Source organism: Polypterus senegalus, chromosome 13 (assembly GCF_016835505.1).
Source record: "Polypterus senegalus isolate Bchr_013 chromosome 13, ASM1683550v1, whole genome shotgun sequence".
Taxonomy (NCBI): Eukaryota; Metazoa; Chordata; class Cladistia; order Polypteriformes; family Polypteridae; genus Polypterus; species Polypterus senegalus.
In genome coordinates, this window is record NC_053166.1 from 92,100,282 (window position 1) to 92,125,263 (window position 24,982).

The window sequence follows — 24,982 nt, forward strand, 5'->3', positions numbered from 1 at the left end:
TCCTGAAGGAGAATGTCCGGCCATCTGTTCGTCAATTTAAGCTGAAGCGATCTTGGTTGCTGCAACAGGACAATGACCCAAAACACACCAGCAAATCCACCTCTGAATGGCTGAAGAAAAACAAAATGAAGACTTTGGAGTGGCCTAGTCAAAGTCCTGACCTGAATCCAATTGAGATGCTATGGCATGACCTTAAAAAGGCGGTTCATGCTAGAAAACCCTCAAATAAAGCTGAATTACAACAATTCTGCAAAGATTAGTGGGCCAAAATTCCTCCAGAGCACTGTAAAAGACTCATTGCAAGTTATTGCAAACGCTTGATTGCAGTTATTGCTGCTAAGGGTGGCCCAACCAGTTATTAGGTTCAGGGGCAATTACTTTTTCACACAGGGCCATGTAGGTTTGGATTTTTTTCTCCCTAAATAATAAAAACCATCATTTAAAAACTGCATTTTGTGTTTAATTATGTTATATTTGACTAATGGTTAAATGTGTTTGATGATCAGAAACATTTTGTGTGACAAACATGCAAAAGAATAAGAAATCAGGAAGGGGGCAAATAGTTTTTCACACCACTGTATATGTATGTATGTGTGTGTGTGTGCGTACATATATACTATATAATATGTGTGTGTGTTTATGTATATACACATAGTGGCAAGAAGAGACACCAGACATCGCAAAGGTTTGGGGCAGTCACCCGTATACATATAACATATATAATATGTTCCTGGCTGCAAAACAAAGTAAGGCTGTTCAAAGCAAATAACAGTTACAAGTCAGAGTCCAAAACAGAATTCCAGAGGAAGGCAGTGAGGCTTTATAGGAAGTCCGGAGGAAGTGATGTCATCCTTGGGGCCAGGACTGAAAGTGATGTGTCCCGAGCTGAGGTACTGGCTGCTGGCTGGATTTCCCGGGAAACGTCTACAGGAGACTTAGAAAGAGAGTTAGTGCACCCTGTACTACTATAAGTAGTAGTCTCTAAGCCCTTCAGCCGCCTCCTACTCGCACGTGTGTGACAACATATACGTGTACACAGTATATCACTTCAACTCAGCCAAAGAATGATTGAAGTGAATAGTTTGTTTTGTGACACACAGAGGACACACAAACTAGGGTGGTGTCTAGTGTCTCTGCTTCTAGAAGTCTTGAACTTCCCTTAAAAAATTTTGGGCCATGAAAACAGATTCTCTCCTTTCTTCATTCTCTTTTGAGCAGCAAACGATCCCAAGTGGGTTATCTTTGCTGCAACCTATTGATATGCTCTGTGTTAATCTGGGTTTTTGTTTTGTATTTTAATTTCTTCCAGCAACTATAGCCATGTATGTTAATTTAACTGATGTCTCATGTGTGTATGTGTTGTAACAAAGGCTCTATATAGGCGCTGACGCGACACAGACTGACACCGAAGGCATGTATAAAAGTAAATAAACTTTTATTTTTCTTCACCTGTGGGGCACATCTTCCCCGTGTCCCACATGCAATACACAGTCCCAAAAGCACCAACCAAAGCAAAACACACACTACTCTTCACAACACCACTCCTCCTGGCAAGCATTGTCCTCCTCCCCTCAACTCAGACTCCTGGAGTGGTGGCTGCTGGCCCCTTTTATAGTTCACCCAGAAGTGCTTCAGGTGCTTGACCATCTGCCTCCAATTGCACCTTCGGGTGTAGCTGAACTACAGCCCTGAGGGGCCCAGGAACCACTGGATCCCAACAGGGCTGTGGAGAACTCCATCTCCCATGGAGCCCTGTGGGTATCTGAGGCACCACCGTCACCCATGGGGGCTGCAACCAAGTGGTGCGGGGAAGGTACTGTGCAGCCCATGCTTGCTCCCCTGGAACATACACAGAAGGGGCGTCCTGGCCGGGCATGGGCCCCCGTCGTCCATCAGAGTATGTATGTATTGTATGTATGTTCCAGCATCACTTCCAAATGGCTCGAGCAATTTTTGTGAGACTTGGTTAACATGTTTCTCATTGGTCAACTAAAAATACTGTAGGGTGAAATCAACCCTAACCCACCCCCTTGTATATAACAATGCACTTCAGTAAACAATACAACCACATTAGTGAGTCTTCATTGTTTGCTAATTTATTTTTGTTATTTTTAAAGTTGTAGTTTTTTTTTTTTTGATTATATTTTTCTCAAACAATTAAAAAAAAACACTTTATTTTCCTCCTGGGCAACGCCGGGTATTTCAGCTAGTATATATTTAAAGGTCAATATATGTGTGTGTGTATGTATGTATGTATGTATGTATATTCCAGCATCACTTCTGAATGGCTAAAGCGATTTTCATAACACTTGGTACACGTTTCTCATTGGTTGACTAAAAATACTGTAGGGTGTGTAAAAAGGCACTATATATGCGCCTGACCTGACACAGATTGGACGTGGAGGCACATGTATAAAATAAATAAACTGTTTATTTTCTTCACCTGTGGGGCACACCTTTCCTGTAATCCCCACAGACACAACACAGTCCCAAACACAATACACCAATACAAAAGCGCTCTTTCTCTGCACCACCACTCCTCCTAGGTAACCTTGTCCTCCTCCACCCGACTCTGGCCACTGAGTGGTGGTTTCTGGCTCCTTTTATTGGGCACCTGGAAGTACTCTAGGCTGCACTTCTGGGTATGGCAAAACCAGTGCCCAGAACGGTCCAGCAGCTCCTGCTGCAGCACCCCATGGCGACGCCTGCAAAACCCAACAGGACTGCACAACACTTCAACCCCCATGAAGCCTTGGGGGAGTCTGGGGCACCGCTGCAACCCAGGGCGGAGATATTGTGTTTCCCATGCCTGCTCCCCAGGAACATATGCTGCAGGGGCATCCCGGCTGGGCATGGGCCCCAGCCATCCTTCACAGGTGAAATCACCCCTAACCCACCCCCTTCTGGGTAGGGTGGGGGTGATCTTGTGATCTTGTATGCATGTTATCATCCAGTTAACTCTCGGAACAACCACTAGAGGGCGAATTGGAGGTGACTGGCAGCATTCTTTATATTTGAGTACCACCGCACCCCTGTTGCTTTTAAAATTAGAGTTGGCCGGTTCAACTGGATGATAACATACATTCAAGACCACAAGACAAGCAAATTAGTGAGTCTTCATTATTTGTTAATTTATTTTTATTTTTAAAGTTGTGTTTTTTTTAATTATATTTTTATCCACTCTATTTTCCTCCCTGACAACGCTGGATATTTAAGCTAGTATACGTTAAACTGAAGATGTTCTTGTCAATCTGGGTAGAAAACAGCACATTGTACAATTTTTGTTGACATTTGACTGTAATATTCTGCAAATGCTTTTAAGATGATCCAAGAGCTCATTTCAAAGTTCTTACAGAAGATGGCGCTGACATTTAGTACTGTATTTTGGTTCTAATAGCCGGCTATGACGGAGCTATGATTACTGCAGCCTTTTCCTCATAAATAATGGGGAATCCTGTATTAAAGTGTTTCCGATCCAAATATTTGTGCCACTCTTTATATTAATAAACTTGTTTTATATTTCAGATAGAAAATCATTCATTTTCTTCTGTAAAAATAAAAAATGCTTTAGCTAACTCTTACACCTGCCAATTCTGCTAACTTCAAATGTCCAGACTGTAATTTAGCAGCTGATTCCCTTTCCTGCCAAGCAGAATAGAACTACCAACTAGGTCAGCTCCACAGAGGAACAGACTGATGATGATGTGAACCAAATCTACAGTAGCTCACCAATACAGTACATAAACAGTAGTATGAAATGACACCTTTTTTTAAGTCATCCCACTTCTATCCTTGCCCCTTTTTATAAATGGTATGGGGAGACTCTTCTACTGGCCCATGCATAATTTCCAGCCTGACAATATGTACATCCTTAAGGTGTGCGTGCCCAATATAAGTTATTAGTTATATTTACTGACTAATCAGTCATGTAAAGTAGGCAGTTCTTTCAATGATCATATTAAAATCAGCTTCCAATAGGCAACATAAGACATGAATGAATAGTAGTAGTAGCAGCCATGTTGTTACAGAGTAGAATGTAATTCATACTTGCATTTCTGACTAACATGTAAAACATCATTACTCCTTAGCACAATATTTTTCTGTTAATATAATTAAAAATTACATGCACAAAGTCTTTACACTTTAATGGTTTAATGTTGTATATTTCATATTAATCAATGTGGTGATGGTTGGCATGTAGCACAGTGAGTAAAACTGCTACTCCATAGGTCTAGTTTCCTGTGTGGATTTATTGTGTTCGTTGGTTTGTATCATTTGCCACCCACATCCCCAAAGATGTGCAGGTCAGGTTGACTGGCAATTCCAAACTGGTCCTGTTAGGGTGTGTGAGTGAGACCTGTGATGGACTGATGCCCTGTTCAGGGCTGTATGCTATTCTGAGCCCAGTCCTACTGAGAGAGCCTGTGGATGCCTGCAGCCATGGACTTGGACTTTTTTCCGGGACATTGATAGTCATAACCAAGATGGACCAGGTTGAATGAGGGCACAATCAACAAGTATGTTGCAAAAAAGTGCAGTGTGATTATAAAATAATCCAAGCAGTGTCCAGAGTGCAGTGCACAAATCTCTCTATTATAATAAAAAATCCTGGGTAGAGACGAGACTTTTTAGCCTGGGACGAAATGTGACTTTTTCAGAGAGATACTTTCATGTCCTGCGAGACGAGATTTTGTGCCAAAAGATTTCACCACACCCAGGGCAGGAAATAAAAGACAAAGAGTAGATGACAAAGTAGAACGTCGTAAAAAATTCAAAAATGCTGGCGCAATAAACATGCAGAGCAGGTTAGAGATAATGAAAGTACTAAAATTCGAAAATCTCAAAAAAATGATAGTAAAGATTGTATTAGTGCAAACAAACGGAAATTATTGCTCAGTGAAATAACAGAACAGCAAAAAGAGATCGAATATATTGTTTGGATTTAAACTTTAAGTCAGAGACTTATACATTGTCTAATTCGTGTTGCCATCTGGGAAAAGTAGTGTTTCTTCCCAATGAAGAGGCTTATCCGTGAGAATTAAAAGATTTTTTGTTTGGTGAAAGTAAAATCAGCATACGCGAGCAGCAGAGATGCGAAGTGGCTGGCACATAGCGCAGCTTGGGAAGGAGGGTTGGGGGGGTTATTGAGCAAAGCGAGCAGGGTTGCAAAGCCCCCTAGTCTTAAGTAAATCATACCAAAATTCAAATAAATAAAAAAAAAACAGTGTGAAAAAGTTAAAATCAATAACATCCAACAAATAGTTAAAATCAAGGATAAAATCTGTCATTTCCTTCCATTAAAGTCCTCTCTTTACTGTCTCACCCTGCTCACCCAACAGGCATGCTCAGTAGGACTAAGACACTGACACATGTGGTACAAAAACCCAGCGCCTGTCCCATCCAGCTCTGTTAATACTTCCTAGAATGTTTGGAGTCCAACTGCTTCATCCTGTCACCTTATTTTGGTCTAGTATGAACCCTGGAGCACTCAGTCATCACTGCTTCTCAAAATCAGCAAAGGTTGATCTGTGCCTGAAATGCTTCCTGCACTCCTCCATGGGGATTACCTAACTGCTTCACATCTTCAAGCCGCACTGACTCCAGCCTGATTCTTCTCTGTTTTCTTTCAGTGTCCTCCTGATTTCTTCTTTTGTTTTTCCGATTTTGTTCCTCCTCTGACATTTTTATAACTCCGTGAGTGGAAGTGCATTAAATGATTGGTATAACCTCAAAGAGGGATAGCTGTGCCAACTACGCTCATTCTTTAAGTTCTCTGTGGCAGCACATCTTTCCTCCCACATATCTACACTGACAAAGTCTGACCTGCACTATTCTTTAAAAACATCTGCACCTGTTCAGATCCACCACAGATACCGGAAACAAATTACCACACACTGTGACCCTGAATTGCACAGAGTGTGTTTGAGAATAAGATGAGATGAAGCAGTTTAGTGTCATTCAGACCTTGGCAGAAAGGAGTTATTAAAGAAAATCAGTTTATGAATCTAGAATGAACATCCAGTCAAAGAGGCACCACTGCATATTCAAAATCACATGGCATATTTTGTTATTTCATTGACTCAAACTGTCAGGATGGTCTTCCTAGATGGTGTAGTTAATGCACCAAACCGATTGTGACTTTTCACTTCATATTGTCTATATGCTTCCTAATCTTCAAGGCCTAGGAATGTAGGTGGAAGAAACATTTTTCCAAAGGGATGTTGCTAGATGCTATTTCATGAGTACAGTGGGCATACTGTGCCACAATTACCTGAGTTTTGTTAATCCTGAGAGGCACTCTATAAAATAAAATCTGAATCAAAGTTTTAAAGTGAAAACAAGCTAAATGTTGCTATTCAAAAGTCAAGTTCATGCATCATGCAGTGAATTATGTAGAAGCGTGGTCCTGTTATATGAAGACAAATTAATTGTCATTTGCTTTCTTTACTTGTCTTTATTCAACTGTCCATCATCAAACATGAATAATTATGACTCACAGAAGCCAGTGCCTATTCCAGCAGAACTGGGTACATCAAAGGAAACAGCCCTGAATGTTGTGCCATTCCATTGCAGGGCACATTTAAACGCATACCCAAACTAACACAAGGTCTTAGTGTAGAGTCATCCGGCTAAGCTAAGGTGGACATCTTTGGGAGGAGGGTGGAAAACCAGACATTGAAGGAGAGTGTGTATATTTTCAGTTAGAACAATCTATATTAAAGACAGGCATTTCAACCAAACAAAGCTATCCTATCCTATATATCTACTTAATTCTTCCAAATTAACATCAAGTCTACTTTAGAAAGTCCATAAAGTCCTACTCTCTACCACACAACTTTGTAGCTTATTCCGTGTTTTTATGGTTCTCTGTGTAAAGAAAAACTTCCTAATGTTTTACCCTTAACAAGATTCCAACTGTGTTCCCATGTTCTTGATGAACTCATTTTAAAGTAACAATCACTATCCACTGTACTAATTCCCTTCATAATTTTAAACCCTTCAGTCATGTTTCCTCTTAATCTTCTTTTGCATAAACTAAAAATCCTCATCTCTTTTAATCTTTCCTCATAACTCATCTCCTATAGCGCAGAAATCTACCTAGTTGCTCTGCTCTGGAATTTTTTCCAGCAGTGTCCATTTTGTAGTCTGGAGACCAAAGTTGTACACAGTACTCCAGGTGAGGCCTAACCAGTGTGTTATAAAGCTTGAGCATAACTTCCTTTGACTTGTACTGTACACATTAGGATGATATATAACCTAACACTCTGTTAGTCTTCTTAATAGATTCTGAACACTGTCTGGCAGTTGATAGTGTTGATTTTCAGACCTCCCACTGTGTATTCAAACCTAGCATTTTTACTTCCTATGTGTAATACATTACATTAACTTACATTAAATTTCATCAGCTATAAATCTGCCAAAGCCTGTATGTTGTCCAAGTCCCTCTGCAATGATTCAATGGATTCTAGATCATCTGCCAATCCACCTAGCTTGGTATCACCTGCAGACATAACCAGTTTGTTACTTATTTTCCTATCCAAATCATTAACATGTATTAAAAATAGCAGCGGTCCTACCACAGACCCTGTGAAACATCACTCTTAACATCAGCCAGTTCTGATAAGGTCCCTTGCACCATCACCCTATGCTTCCTGTGTCTTGGCCAATTTTGCACCCATCTACAAGCAACACCCTAAACTCCCACTTCTTTTAGTTTGATGGCCATCCTTTTATATGGAACCTTATCAAATACTTTCTGATTTTATTAGAGCTAGGGCAGAATTTGAATTTGGGGGCTCTTCAGCAGTAAGGCAGTAGTATTATCCACTGCATGCCCACCCTGTCCAACAAGGTAAACCAACTGAGAATCTTGTTATATAGAACCAAAGATGGTGAGGTAAATCAAGGTGGTATGGTGAGTCAGTGCTGGGCAGTAATCCTTTGATTTTAAGAATGGATCATAAGTCACTTTTTATTTAGAGCACCCATGTTCCACTTGCAGGCTGGTTGTGGTGTAGCCAAACTTTCCACTACACAAGTTAAAAATGGTTTTACAATCTCAGGATGTGTGTTTGTGCGTGTTTGTGTGTGACTGCTCCATTGCTGAGCTGTAAGTGTGAGGAACAGAGTTTACTCCTGCATAAGGGACAAGCCACAAAGGATGCTATGGGCAAATCTGAACTTTCCTATAAAGCATTTCTTGTGTTTACATATTATTCTTAATATGCAATGTCTTTTATGGTGACTGTTTTTTAAATCTTTTTCTGACTTATTTTACAGACTTAAGGCTTGCTGATGGTGGACACTGTGCCGGTCGAGTTGAAGTCTTCTACAAAGGGACCTGGGGAACAGTCTGTGACAATGCATGGGAACTGAAAAATGCAGATGTGGTCTGTCAGCAAAAAGGCTGCGGTGCAGCAGTGTCAGCTCCACACAATGCGGCCTTTGGCTTGGGAAGTGGTGACATCCTGCAGGATGATGTCAGATGCTTTGGAAATGAGACGGCCCTCTCTCAGTGTCCTTTCAGGGGCTGGAGATTACACAACTGTGATCACAGTAAAGACGCTTCTGTTATCTGTCAAGGTGCTGGTATTCAAAATTATTTTTTGTTGCATGTAACTTTAAAACAAAATGAGGCTTTAATAGAGATTTGAATATTCAAAAATAAAGGTAGGACAGTTGATTCCTCACTAAAAGCTGACAGATAACTTCTCAAATGTGATAGAAGTTGTGTTTGTGTCAAATTTAAATATTCATTTACTTAAAAAATGCTGCAAAATTTGCAATTAAACAAAGGCAGACACTGATTTTTTTCCCCTAATTTTTGTGTTATGATACGATATATCTCATGTACAAGTAATGCCAGGCTCTGAGGGCAGATAAAGGAGGAGTTAGTTAGAAGTATCTGTGAGCAAGTGACACACCATCTATGCTCTAGTGACCCACGTCCTACTTACAGAGGAATAGAAGCATTATGCACATCCAAATCTGTTCCTCAGAGAGTCGCAGTCAGGGCAGGTGATGGAACGGTCCTTACAGATGACACTGCATTTTGTGACTCATTGGCCTGGCTACTTTAAGTAGCTATTCAAAGCTGATCCTCAGGGTAGGATGTTGGATATCTCTGGTCCATGGTTCTTGAGGCCACCAATTAGCTGTGAACCACCTAATCTCATTGTGATTGCATAGGTGGTGGACCAGCTGAAATTAAGGAAGGCTGCAGGGATCTGTGGTATCCTGAGTGAACTTCTCCAGGCTAGTGGTAAGGCTGTCCTCCTGGCATTGCAAGCAATCTTTGCTTCCATTTGGGAGTCAGGCATCTTCCCAACTGACTGAAGAACTGAACTTGTCAACCCTTTCTGGAAAGGGAAAGATGGTTGCCTGTGGCCTCATGCATAACGGTGTAGAATTCGCACTATAACATGACGTAAGCACAAAAGCCGAAATGTGCTTATGCACAGAAAAATCCAGATGCAGGAATCTGTGTGTTCGCCAACTTCCGCGTTCTTCCGCTGCATAAATCCCGGTCAGCGTGAAAGTAACTCTTGTGCACGTGCCTGCTGTCCCGCCCTGTCTCCTCCCAGAATTACGCCTCTTTGAATATGCAAATCAATATAAATAGCCCTTAAGCTCAGCATTCTGTGAAAAGACAATGGGAAAAGCAAGAGGGAAAATGGAAGAATTTCAGTGAATACCAAGTGGAGGCAAGGAAAATCATACTTTTGTTGGTTTAAACAGTGGTATAAACAACAAAAGGAAGTTGATCAAGTGACATAGCATGTTGGAGAAACTTGAAAGCTCAAGTTCACAAAGTCGCACAGTGCCCAAAATAAAAAAGAAGTTGTCAAATATCAAAGTCACCATGAAAAGGCGAGTCGCAGCCCACTGTCTCAGTGTCATATGAAAGCTTATTAGGGTACAGAGAAAAAAAAAGGCACACAGTGGAGGAAAAGCACGAAATGTCAACTTCAATCTTGAAATTTCCACTTTAATCACGTAATTTATTTTGTCATTAAAGTAGAACATCATAAACTTCATCTTAAAATTGATTAATTAACTAGTTTCTCAAATCACATCGTAAGTAAAGTAGCACGTTAAATGTTTTGTTTTGTATGTGTTCTTCTATGTGCCCTATGTGTGTGAATCACTACGTGCTTCTTAAACCGGCTTTCTCTACCTCCGACAGAACACAGAATCCATTACATTCATGATATTACAGGTCTCTGAATAACTAAAATACTGAGATGTATACGTGATATCATTTTCATGATGATAGGAGTTAAAGCACGTTATTAAACATGTAAACACGGTGGCGCAGTGATGGTGCGCAACCTTTGATGAAATAATTTATTGCAGCAGTACTCAAGGGTGGCTCTTAGGCTCGTGGCGGCCCTGGGCAGAGAAAGAATCGGTGGCTCGTTTGCCCGCCAATGTCAATATGTTATCTTATGCACGGCAGATGGCCACATCCATTGCGGACACTGCATAGCCTCCTCGTGCTCATGACACAAGCGTTTTACTTTTGCCGAAATTTGCCACTGCATTTTTAGCTTTGTCGTTATTTTCTGTTTCTGTTTTATATTCAACTAGCAGAATACCCGCGCTTCGCAGCGGAGAAGTAGTGTGTTAAAGAAGGTACGAAAAAGAAAAGGAAAAATTTTAAAAATAACGTAACATGATTGTTAATGTAATTGTTTTGTCACTGTTATGAGTGTCGCTGTGATATATATATATAGCAAAATACCCGCGCTTCACAGCGATGTCATGTGTTAAAGAAGTTATGAAAAAGAAAAGGAAACATTTTAAATATAATGTAACATGATTGTCAAAGTAATTGTTTTGTGTATTTGGTGGCAGCGTCACAAAGTTATTTTCGTCTAGCTGCATCAGAAAATGTACCACAACGTCTGACACGCCTCCTTTTTACTGTTTTCTCACAGCTTGGATTGCTGCTGTCATATATATATACACACACACATACAAACACACACATACACACATACATACATACACATACATACATATATATATATATATATACACATACATATCTTCATATCTACATATCTATATACATATCTACATATACACATATATATATATACATACCTATCTACATCATATATACACACACATACATACATACACACAAATTATATACATGTATGTATGTATGTATGTATGTGTATATATATATATATATATATATATATATATATCTAGATAGGGGTGTGTGTGTGCATATATATATATACATATACATATATATACATATACATATACTTGTGTGTATGTTTGTATGTGCCTATATGTGTGTGTATAGCTTTGGTCACTGAGTGCAAGGGAAAAATAATAAAATATAGTCTATAAGTTATTAAACAGTAAAACATTAACGTTTCAAGAAGTACAGGTACATTGAGCACTACTGGAGTGGTTGCGGGTAAACTACATTTTAAAGACTGTGTAACACAACAGGTAAGTAACTAACAGCAGCTAAAATGTATATGGATCATCTCTCGGTAGTAGATCCCTTTTGAAAGGCGCTACACGACGGCTGTGGTATAGAAATTACATTTTCTATGTGAACGCTCAAATTTGTGCCTCTGGTAATGTGCCTTACCGGCAATTAAAGAAAATTAGTTTTGTGTCCTCTGCAGTGTTAAGAGAGAAAGGCTTTGGTTTGGCATAAAAGGAAAAAAGGTGTAAAGAAAGGAAAGTTGCCTTTTCTTTTATATAGTATAGAGAGATGTGTTCGCTGACGTTATGATCGCCTTTTGGGGACAGTCGCGTGGGTCTTGTGTAGACTGGTGAGACGTCCCCGCCATTAATCGGCTGTGATGGCACTGTCAGTCCTCCACTCGTGTGCGTGTCTTCATAATCCGAGTTTAGGACCTCATAATCGTATACGTGCAAAAGAAAGTGTGAATCGCCTTAATATTATTTTGCCGTGGTGTAGAAAAGGGGTCCCGTGTTTGCACTTGTCTGGGCTATAGCGCAGGGGGAGGATGAAAAAAATTAAAAGTGCTCACTTTGACTTAAGGCAGAAGCGCAGTCAGCGTCTCAAAGGCCGGCACAGCTATGCACGCGCTGGCTGCTCGACTTTTGCTGGGCAGGAGACCCCAGTTTTGTACACACGTTCATGATATCAAAAGTCTCAGCTCTTTGGAGGTAATTCATATATTATATATATAGCAAAATACCTGCCTCGCAGCGGGGAAGTAGTGTGTTAAAGAATAATGAAAAGAAAAGGAAACATTTTAATAATAACGTAACATGATTGACATTGTCATGAGTGTTGCTGTCATATATATGCCTGCCTAAATAAGTCACCCTCGCTTTGCTCTTACTTTATTTACCGTTCATTTAATCATGGCTAATGGCGGAAAAATTATAAAATGGAAGGAGGATGGCTTTACCAAAACAATTATTGATGGCGAATCGATTATTCATAAAGCTTGAATTGGTGATCTGTTTTTCTATGTTAACCTCATATTTTTTCATACTTCTTCTCAAACTAAGGTGGTGCAAGGGTAAAATGAATCGGGATGCGCTGATCAATGTAATCTGTGTACCAGGAAATCATGCATTGACAAAAGCTCCCCTTTGTTTGGAATGCAAAGTGTGATTAAATGCATTATTTTTTAACGTGTTATGGAGCACATGCATCAAAGCTTCTCAGCTGTGCTTGTGCTAAGAAAAGGAAAGATTTTAAAAATAACGTAACACGATTGTCAATGTAACCTTTTGTAAGTAGTGCCTGGAGGATTCAGTGTGGAGAGAAACTCTAGAGACAGCGTGTGTATTAACTTGTGGATTTTTCTGTGAGTATTTGGTGGCAGTCTGACGAAGTTGCTTCGGAAGACGGCGTTAGCCGTGGAGCTCAGCTCAGATTGAAATGAGATGAATGGGCGGGGAGATGATGACGTGACTCCCCCATCCGCCTTAACTGTCAATCCCCCACAAACACAGTCTCTCGGAATTTGCATAAGCACACCCCTTCACCTAAATTTTTTTTTTTTTTTTAACAATGTGTTTATTGTTTTTAATTATACAAAACAGGTAGCATAGAAACAAATTTCCATTTCGTCACAATTATTTCCCACCCCAACAAGAGAACATCACTCTCTTCTCCCCTATAGATATACAAAGAATTCTTTTACACGAGACAATTTAAATGCAAGACAAATATTGCAAGGTACCCAAAAACCAAATATACATTACTGTACTTTACACATAAAAGTTACCTTTTCCAAAAAAAAAATAATAAAAAATTATACATAGTTACACCTCTTGTAATAAATGACCAATATTATTGTTGTTAATGTAGTACTTAAACGGCTTCCATATTTCTTCATATACATCCATTTTGTCTTTAATAAAATATGTTACATTTTCCATGACCATACACTGTGCCATGGCATTAATCCAAGTTCCAATAGATGGCGGATCAGGCCTTTTCCAGTTAAGAGCTATCGTTTTTTTAGCTTGTAATATAGCATAGTCTATGAATTTGCGCTGCTGAAGATTTAGTTTAAGGTTCTTTGGATATAAATGTAGCAAAATCATTTTTGCATCTAAGGGAATATTCAAGGGTACAATTATCTTTGTAATATTAATCACTTCCACCCAAAAGTCTCTAATAATGTTACATTCCCAAGCACAATGCACAAATGAACCCTGTGCCTCTCTACATTTGAAACATGTATCAGGAATATTTTTATTAAACCTATTTATTTTGACAGGAGTTATATAAGTCTGCATCAACCAGTTATATTGAAGTAGTTTTAAGCTAACGCGCCCTAACTGTTTCTGAGAATTTTTACAAACTTGTCTCCATTCATCCTCAGATATATCCTCGTTCAATCCCGTCTTCCATAATTCAAGTTTCGGTGTTGTTGATTCAGTAGACCCTGATACAAGCCAGTTGTAAAAATCCTTGATATTAATCCTTTATTGTTGCATTTCTTAGTAATTAATTCCTCCAAAGAAGAAAGTATTCACCTAAAATTTTAACTTAGTTACAAAGTGATCAAAACTCTCGTTTATATCCTGCGTCCTCTCATTAAACTTGTATCCCGCATTACCTGTGGGCATGTGAAACGCCAGCGGTAGCCTGTCTATGAACTTAATTTAAAGTTTAGGTTTACACCTTGCTTTCTTTCCGAGGTAGCAGCACTCATGAATATGGTAGTATATGTCACTCGCTCGCTTCTTATTGTTTCGCTGCCTTCTCAATTATATAATGCATGCTTTCTTAAGCGCTTTTTGGAGGTCTTCCTGGTTTTCTACGCACTGCGTTGACAGTCAGTTCACGTGATTACGTGGGAGGCGTGATGATGTCACACGAAACTCCGCCCCCCACGTCATTGCAGCTCAACTCCATTACAGTTAATGGAGAAAAATACCTTCCAGTTATGACCATTAGGCATAGAATTTCGAAATGAAACCTGCCCAACTTTTGTAAGTAAGCTGTAAGGAATGAGCCTGCCAAATTTCAGCCTTCTACCTACACGGGAAGTTGGAGAATTAGTGATGAGTCAGTGAGTGAGTGAGTGAGTGAGTGAGTGAGTGAGTGAGTGAGGGCTTTGCCTTTTATTAGTATAGATAGCAAAATACCCGCGCTTCGCAGCCGAGAAGTAGTGTGTTAAAGAAGCAATGAAAAGAAAAGGAAACATTTTGAAAATAACGTAACCTGATTGTCAATGTAATTGTTTTGTCACTGTTGTGAATGATGAGTGTTGTTGTCATATATATATATATATATATATATATATATATATATATATATATATATATATATATATATATATATACACATATATATATATATATATATATATATATACATATCTATACATATACACATATATACATACATATATATCTACATATATACACACACATATATACACATATACATACATACCTACATATATACACACACAGCTATTTCGTATCAGTGCAATACGCTGTTTGTTAAAACGGTTGACTCCGCTCTTACGTGCAATAACAAATCAAATCATTCAGTTGTCTTTGCTCATATGTCATTTTAGAGCTGGACGCCTGGCATCTTTTTTTGGCCACAAGTTTGTTTCTGTTTGCTGTGAGGTTCTGTGTTGTGGAGATTCTCAGGATGGATTGCAGGTGCTCATCAGTGAGGCGACTCCTGTGTGCTGTTTTGTTGGTCTTTATCACTGAGAAGAGCTTCTCACACAGATATGTGCTACCAAACATGCACAAGGTTCGAGCCGCATGTAGACGGACTTTTTGTTCTTCAAAGTCACCAAAGCGCCATGCAAACTCAGTGCGCAATAACTCTAGCTTCGCAATAACTTGCCGCATCATAAGGTAGACTTGATTAACGCAGTAAGTGTTGCAAGGCAGCTGAAGCGCTGCATTATGGGATCTGTAGTTTATTGTGTTACCAGCGCTTCATATACCCGGCTTTAATAACAATAATACAGTATATAAAATGATCTCGGGCGGATATAATTACACGCTGGGCCGGATGTGGCCCGCGGCCCTTGAGTTTGACACATATGGACTAAATAGAACTTGAAAAGATATATTTTTTCAAATGTGATCGCGCAATTCAGATAGAGTTGACGCGCACTACAGCCTGCATGCCTCAATGAGTCATCCTCCTCGCTCTTACTTTTTTACCGTTCATCTAATGAATACACTGAGTATGGCTTTACCAAAACAATCATTGATGGCGAATAAAGTATCCATTATTCGAGTATGTAGAGCGGGATATATATATATACATATATATATACCAGCGATCATAGCGGAGAAGTAGTGTGTTAAAAAAGGTAGAAAAAGAAAAGGGAACATTTTAAAAATAACGTAACATGACTATCAATATACAGTATTTGTTTTGTGAGTGTTACTGAGTGTTGCTGTCATCAAGGATTTGATTATCATTATTTCTTTCAATCAGGTTCGTATTTGTAGGATGTGTTGTGTTCAAGTTACATTCCGTGTTTGTCAATCGTTGTAAAGATGACAGGTTTCATTCATCGATTCGTTTCTTACTGCATCAATAAACAGCTCGTCTTCTTCTTTATCTGAGACCTGACCTGTTCAGCGCTCTTTGGAACTGTTGCTTATTATCTGTGCACTGCGTCAGTTCACGTGAGCCACTCGGTGTACTTGTATCGAAGGTTCCCAGCTGTGCTTATGCCATCTCGTGCTATGTCCATAGCTTTATTTAATGTTACCTTAGTCCTGGCACTTAAAACTTTCTCTCGCAGTTTCGCTGAGTTTGTGTCAAACACCACCCTGACCATATCATCTTCCTCTCCATAAGCACAGACAGTCCTTCACCCGTGAATATTTACCCGTGGCAGTTTGCTATTGGATTGCCGCTGACGGACAGCCTTATATGGGCAGGCACTAAATTACAAACGCCAGCAGCAGCCTGTCTATGAACTTAATTTAAAGTGTAGGTTTACATCGTGCTTTGTTTCCGAAGTAGCAGAACTCATGAATATAGTTGTATATGTCACTCGCTTGCTTCTTATTGTTTCGCTGCCTTCTCAATTATATAATGCATGTTTTCTTGAGCGCTTTTTTGAGGTCTTCCTGGTTTTCTATGTACTGCGTGATTACGTGGGAGGCGTGATGATGTCACACGAAACTCCGCCCCCACGGCGTTGAAGCTCATCTCTATTACAGTAAATGGAGAAAAACTGCTTCCAGTTATGACCATTACGCGTAGAATTTTGATATAAAACCTGCCCAACTTTTGTAAGGAAGCTGTAAGGAATGAACCTGCCAAATTTCACGGGAAGTTGGAGAATTAGTGATGAGTCAGTGAGTGAGTGAGTGAGTGAGTGAATGAGTGAGTGAGTGAGTGAGTGAGTGAGTGAGGGCTTTGCCTTTTATTAGTATAGATATATATTGGCGTGGCAGCCCCTGGGATTTGGTGGCCCTGTGTAGGTGCACAGTTTGCACATGCCTAAGGCCGCCCGTGCAGTACTGTCTCTTTCAACTGTACTAACCTCCAATTCCTGTCCATCCTTTTCTTTCTCCAAGTAACCAATCGCCACACAATCAGCTCTGTAATGGACGTTAAGCCATCTGTAAGCTTATAACGCTGATTCTTCAAAACTTTTAAGGAACATTGAAATATCTTCGTAGTACATGTTTAATTATTCTATCCTTCACACCAGTCCCAGTGAAGCATACAGTGCAAGCGGAGCAGAGCGCCAGATCCTTGCTAGTGCAGCGACACTGTGTCCTTTAATTTATAACAATATAGATTATATAAATGAAGTTGAAGTTTTATCTGTATAATATAATAAACATATTTTGCTGCATTTCATCTTAAAAATATCATCATCATATGTAAATACTGTACACTCTTTATAAAGTGGCTCAGGTTGTGCAATATTATAACTGTATCGCAAGTTTACAGAGAGGTGATTGTACTAATAAGTACAGACAGTTCTACAAGGAGCAGTTGATGGACTGATTGACTGCGTTTAGAGCTCTTGGGATGAAACTCTTTCTGAATCGCGAGGTCTGTACAGGAAAGGTTTGAAGCTTATGTCGCATGAGAGCAGTTCAAATAGGAAGCATGGCTGAGGCGGCGTGTGCTTGATGCTGCGTACCGATAATTCTCTTTCCAATCAGCTTCTCCGAGTGGTGCAGTGAGAGTAATATGGAAAAGGATGATCCGCTGTGGCAACCCCTTACAGGAGCAGCTGAAAGAAGAAGAAGAAGGTGCAGTGAGAGTAACAACGCTAAAGCACCTATGGTATTTAGAATAGTTTGACCATTCCGTGGACCATTATATTGTTACTGGTTAATTACAATCAAATGTATTAAACTAATAAACAATATGCGGTTAACTTCAGTGTATTTATAAAGCCGCGTCAGGAAAAGAAAGGATAACCACACAGGAACAGTAGCGCTGCTTTGACGCTGGGTGCCGCCAGTCTGCAAAACCGTGCGGAGAACTTGCGTAAGACAGGGTATGAGGTACCGTGGAAATGTGCGTGGCTTTACACCAAGTTTAGGTTTTATGCGTCGCGATTTGAATGTGGAAACGTTCTTATGCAACATTTCTGTGCGTATGCACTGTTTATTCATGAGGCCCCTTGACTGCAGCAACTACTGGGGATTAACACTGCTCTCAATGGTGGGTAAGATCCTTACTCGGGTCTTCCTCAATAGGATCTGTGATCACTTGCTCACCTACTAGCAGCCGAAGCAGTCTGGTTTTATGCCTAAGAAGTGTACCATCGACCGCATCCTGGCACTGAAGGTTCTCATGGATTACAAGCGCAAATATTGGCAGAGTTTCTTTACAGCCTTTGTCAATTTTTGTAAAGCATTCGACTCAGTTGATCGAGCTACCCTGTGGGACATCCTGAGACTTTGCAGGATTCCCCCGAAGTTGCTAGATATCATGTCCGGCCTGTACACTGATACTGTGAATGCTGTGTAGAGTGGAAGCAGAACCTCTCTGTTTTTCCCAGTTGATTCTGGGGTTCATCACGGGTGTGTTCTTGCTCCTACTCTGTTCAGTGTCTGCATGGACTGGGTGTTGGGCAGGGTCATGGGGTCCAGCCTCTGTGGGGCATCTGTTGGTGAAGAAAGATTCACTGATCTTGACTTTGCCAATGATGCTGTGATGATCGTGGAGTCAATGGAGGATCTGTTTGGAACTCTTCAGAGGCTTGAGAGTGTTCTGGATAAAAACCAAGATCCAGGCCTTTAAAGATCTCTTAGGCACAGCCATTAGCAGTGTGTCTGTCTGCGGAGAGAGTACCGACCTTGTTGAGAGGTTTACTTACCTTGACAGCGAAATTCATGTCTGTAATGGCTCTTTCTATAAAGTCAGCAAACAAAATGGGAGAGCATGGGGTGTCATGAGGTCGCTGGAAGGCATGAGTGGCGTCCCCAATATCTAATGGACAAAGGTCCAAATGTTTAGAGTCCTGGTGCTTCCTGCTTTGCTTTATGGTTGTGAGACATGGATGCTATCCTGTAAACTGAGATGAAGATTGGACTCCTTCAGTACTGTGTTTCTTCGGAGAATCCTTGGATACCACTAGTTTGACCTTGTGTCAAATGAGCAGTTGCTCACGGAGTCCCAAATGAGGCACATTACCTGCATTGTGAGAGAGCATCGGTTACAGCACTACAGCCATGTGGCGCGATTCCCCAAGGGTGATTCAGCTCACAGGATCCTCATTGCTGAGGACCCAAGCGATTGAACCAGACCAAGGTTACACCCATGTAACACCTGGCGGTGCAGTCTCAACAACTTCAATTACAAATTAATGTTATATTATGAAAAAGCGTTCACGAAAGGCAATGTGGTAATGTTTAAACTGATAAACTTGGTTTACACCCCATAATGCATACCTCTTTCACATTTACTCATCACTCCTTTCCTTGCTAATGCTTGGCTACCACATCTGTAAAGAGTTAACATTCACTATGCAATACCTTAACAATGACTGAGGCTGGTCACCTCAGTTTTCTCCTCTGTAATGACTAAATCACAGAGAGGAGTGTCTTAGCAGGGTCCAGGAGCGCTGCTCCTACCAGGATTCACAGGATTCACCTATATTAATGAGGTGTCGGATTGCTAATTTTAAAAGTTTTCACCTGAACAAACACAGCTTACTATATTAACACTCATCAAAACACATACTTGAAGAAACACAGCTCAAACCATAGTGAACTCGTCATTCGGAGCAGATAATGTGAAGAAACAAGGTAATTTTGGTGAGATAATAACAAAGCTTTATTGTAAACATTACTTATGTTTACTTGCAGAGAAACCAGGAATCAAATACCAGACATAAACAACTGACGAAAACATAAAATCTGAATGATTTAATTCAAGGTCCATACAGCAAGCTTTGCATCAGTAAAACCAAAAGAAATACCTGTGCAAATTGAAAATTCTTTCTTTTTAAACAAGCAAAGGCAATATTTAATAGCACATGTCATTGCACAGCCTTTTTCCTCTTTTTTTTTTATTTTGTAGATGTCACTTTACTTTTCTTATCTGACAGCATGAGGCTTCATTGCATCTTCAAACCTTTCTCTATCTCATACTAAACACTCCAACCCACATCTCTTGTATCAAAAGCTGTGTTTCATTTTTCTGTCTCAAAAGCCATTTGTCATCTCTGTCAAGCTAACAAAAGTGACTTCTTAAACCTTATACCATGCTTTGATGGCTATTTTTAGCCATCCATTTTTATATTGAGAAAAATCAGGCAGCTGATGAATTCTCCTGGTCTGAATACCCTTCAAATGTGTTAGTTTTACGATTACAAGAGATGTATTATCTACGAAGTTCCTAATTACCTGTTTCATGTCATCTTACACACAACATACACACAGGTTAGTTTTTGAGAGCTTAAACATATACATAGATAAAATAATAACACACGTTTTAGTATTTCCTTGTTACAATTACGTATCTTTCTGTGTTCTTCCATTATTATTTGCATACTACACAGAATTATTTTTATCTTTTTTTAATTTTATTTGAAGAAAATATCATGGCATACTATCAAGTCGAACATATACAAAAATTACTTCATTGTCAAATTAGAAAAAGAAAAAAATACCAGAAAGTTAACAAAGGTAAAGCATAGAATTTACTTAATTATATCTTTCAATATTTTTAAAAAGTTTTGAACAGATCCTCTAACCTAAAAATGTACTTTTTACCAAATTCAAATAAGACCTCACTTACCCACTGTTTTATAAAAGTTGGGTTGAGATTCCAGTTCAGCAAGATAAGTTTACATGCTAGTATTGTGATTGTGACACCCATGCTGTCTGATAGGCATTCAATGATACATTTTGGACAATTTTAAATTAGATAATTGGTGAAAGATTTTAAATTGAATGATTTCATGTTTTGTGTATTAAATAGTGTATTCCATGCATTACTGCATTCCTTTTCTTTTCTGAGATATTAACTAAAAGATCCTTTTCATGCGCTACCCTAGGACCATTCAAAGGATGAGACCTTAAGATGTTTTTATATGTTGTTAAGATACTGTCTGAGTCTTCAAGACCGATCAGTATTTCTCCTAGAAAGAAATGTGTAGAAGGTGTAAAAAATTGGTTAGGTATCTTTTAACAAAATTTCTGGTTTGAAAGTAGTGAAAAAATTGTGTTTTCTGGGAAGTTAAATTTAAAGTGTAATTGATCATAAGATGCAGAAACATTATCTATATACAGTTCTCTAAATGTTTTAATCACATTTTTCAAAGTTTAAATACTGTAGAGGTTTGATAGGATTGAAATGGTGACTATTGTATAGAGGAGTAACAGATACAAGCTTCTGTCTTAAAGTGCATTCTGCATTGCTTCCATATTCTGACTGATTGATGGACAATTGGATTATTTGTATATTGACAATAATTAGTTTTTACTGGGGTACAAAGCAGGACATATAAAGAAGTACAGCAAGATTTTATTTCCATTGCAAGACCAGGCTTGTGAATATTTATCAGTCTGTATCAATTTGCATTGACTTTGCAGCTTGTATATTTTCCACCCAATAATAATATTGAACGTTGGGTAGTGTAATGCCACCTTCTGCTTTAGTTCTTTGAGGAGTCACCTTATAAATGTGTGGACGTCTAGTTCTTTTTATCTGAAACAACACATGGCATTCCTATAAGTCATTTTCATGTTGACCAAGAATTCTATCCCAAAGCCACCTTTCCCTATTTATTTACTTAAAAGCTACATTTTATTTTAATAATCCTAAAAATAAAAACACAAACACATTAAATATTATGAGTCATATTTAACAAACTGTAAAAAGATGAATTTATTATGCCTTTGACAACTAGTTTACCGTTTCAAATGTACCTTGATTCACATCACTTCAACTTGTAAATTTTATACATTTTTCATTGACAGCTGATGGATGCATTGTTAACAGTGCTTAAGTGGCTAACATCATTCTTGTCCTTCCACTTGGTCACAATCATTTAACCTTTTTACTAAGTAGTTATTGTGCTCTTCTGCACCATTAAGCAACTGAAGTCACCAGGCATATCACAGCGGTTTGGTCGTTGAGTGCCATAAGCATCACTTTCACTATCCTTGTCAATATCCAATGACCAATTTACATTGTTATCACTATTTCTTGATTCAACTAATGGTTCGGTTTTACTTTATTCTAAAACTGGCTTTACAGCTTTCTGTTTTACATGCCATTGTGTATTTTTATTGGAAGCTAAAACCCACTCATGAATATTGACAAATTAACATAGAATCAGGAAATGCATAGTAATATTCATGATTGGTTTTGCAGCATGATGCTATTTTATCCTCTAGACAGCAATTTAATGCAGTCCTAAGCATTATTCAGGCTTAACACTTTACGTCAGATCTTAACAGCTTAACCCAAGAGACTCTCAGGCTTAACCGATTTCACATATAATTCCAAACCCATTAGATGCTTAGGGTTAACAGTCTAAGTTAGCATAACTTAACTTAATGACTTTTAAGAAAATCAACAACAAGTGAGTATTAAGAGGCATGAGCAGGACTATTAAAAGCATCAAGAACAATAAGATTTGTGATAGTAGGATATAGCTGGACAGACACTCAGCTAACAATATAGTGCTCATCCTAGGTCTTAGACAAGAAGAATCTGAACATCTTAGTGGTATGTGTTCAAATTTTAAAGAGTGAAACATTCACGATGGATAAGAAAGTAAAACTTCCTCCTCAACCAGAGCTACAGTTTGTGGTATGTCATATTAATTGAATGCAATGTAAAGAAGTCTCATTAAAAAGAAACAAGACACTCCAGCAATTCCAGGTTTTGCATAGGCACAATCTGTATTTAGTAAAAAAATATATATATATATAAACCTTTTGTGTAGTAGGCAAAGATTTTACATTTCTGAAAAAAGTAAATCTTGCCACTGTGAAGTTTGGATGGAGACAGTCAATGCAAGGTGGTATTCTACCAAATGCATGAACAGGTGGATTTCTGAATATAGTAAATGGTACTTCTACTGTTAAACCGACTGACAAATCAAAAGTACAGTATGTAGCATCCAGGGTTTAAAGTGATGCCCAACAGACTCCAGCTTACTCACAACTCTGCATTAGACTAAACAAGGGGTTGGGGTTTGACGACAAAAATAAAGGACAAATAATTGCATATTTATTACACTTCCTAAAATTGCCAGTAGGTTGCTGAGAAATATAGCTACAGTGTTTGCAACTCAGAGGATGACATCAGACCCTTTTCTTCTCATTGTGAGGTTTGTTTATTCGAGTTTTTAGACACATATCTTGCACTGTAATGTTGTTTATAAAACAAATTTAAAGCTGTTGAAAACTTAAATTAGTTAGTAAAGATTACAGAGGTGTACTCATCCTTTCCATCGTGTCCTGCTCTGATGTGCCTTCAGATAAGGTAGTAGTGGTGCAGAATAATTATAATTATGATAATTGACTATATATTATTAATATAATAATGATCATCATTCTAGGCAAGCTGTTGCTATAAGCATATTAAATTCTTGAAACATTTGCCTTTGTTAAGAGTATACATTGATAAGCATTGACTTATGTCCATTTTTATGTTTCAGATTTCATTCAAAAGCCTCAAATTTCCCTGACTTCTGTATACAACTATTTTATGCCCGGAGAAGTTTTTCACATTGTTTGTTCCGTGGATTTTCCACTTTACACTCGTGTGGATTTTTATCTTTACCATAATGAGGAGGAAAGTGGAAGAGAAACAGCTGCCATCCATAAGACCAAAGTGAATTTCACTCGGAGTAGAGCAGTCTCTAATTTTGAAGGGAACTACTCCTGTCGATTTCAAGTACAGGGCACTCATCTACGTTTTGATTCACCCTTCAGTGACAGTATCTACATAAATATAGGTAAGAGGAAATGTTATTTCATGTTCTTCCTTGCTTTTGATTACATTTCGTTTTTTTAAAGTGGAAGAGCAGAAAAATAAATGTCCAAAGACCAGTATTACATTGTTATTAATAATTTCAAGAAAGAATTTTGAGAAGCAATATTCGTGGACATATTTCACTTACAGCATATTGAATTAAAATCTACTTATTCCCATGTGCTGAGTTGTTAATTTATTTAGTCCACACACCTTTCCCAATTAACTTGTTGTACCAGTTTATAGTGTGTATTATTCAAAAGGACAATGCCCAAAATTGAAGCTAAGCTCTCTCAAATTTGAGGTATTACAGTTGGCCCCAGAAACACTGGTATGCATTTAGCAGAGAAATTCTTTTAGCTCAGATTTTCACTCTGAACGCTGCCAACGCTGTTGTGAAAAATGGTCTGATAGCATTTATTCATCCATGGTCCTTTCATTAGACACAAGACTATTAATATAAGTCTGAAGAAGGTTTTGCAGCATGGCTATAGATAGTTTAGCTATCAGCTGAGTACAGCTTTGGTGCTGAATGAGGCATATCAGAATGAAGAGCTTGATGCATACTATACTTTCTTAGGCTAAATTCACATGACTACAATTTCATTTTAAAATGGCATTTATTTTGTTTAACAAAAACAGCATTTTCACACTGTTTACAAAAAATATCTCCATCCACACTAAAACAGCAAAAAGCACATAGGATGTGGACATTCACATTAGGCATGCTAACATTGGTGGAAAAATCCTTAAAGGGATGATAACTGCACCAGCCAAGGGATTTATCTCAAAACTGGAGCAATCAGTAAAGTATTTGCCATTTACACCTGTATGCAACATTCAAATTATACAAAATATAATATAGATACGAGTATATACAGGTAAACAACACAACAAGCGCCATTTCTTCTGTGAGGAGTGAACTGTAAGGGAATGAGACATTATAATGAGTAAGAAGGGCTAACTTATAAACACAAACAAATGGGAATGCAATTAGTGTCTGCGTTCTTACAAGTCAATATTTTCAGCTGTCCATATCACAACGCCGATCTGCTCTGA

General features: G+C 38.7%; 1 protein-coding gene across 1 annotated transcript in view; it reads left to right on the forward strand.

Annotated features, from left to right (window-relative positions):
• LOC120543322 overlaps positions 1-24,982 on the forward strand; it is a 41,104-nt gene that overhangs the window by 12,892 nt on the left and 3,230 nt on the right. Inside the window, exons 5-6 of the mRNA XM_039776358.1 lie at positions 8,281-8,583; positions 23,607-23,906. Coding sequence (XP_039632292.1) covers positions 8,281-8,583; positions 23,607-23,906 — 603 coding nt within the window. The remainder of the gene's footprint in view (positions 1-8,280; positions 8,584-23,606; positions 23,907-24,982) is intronic.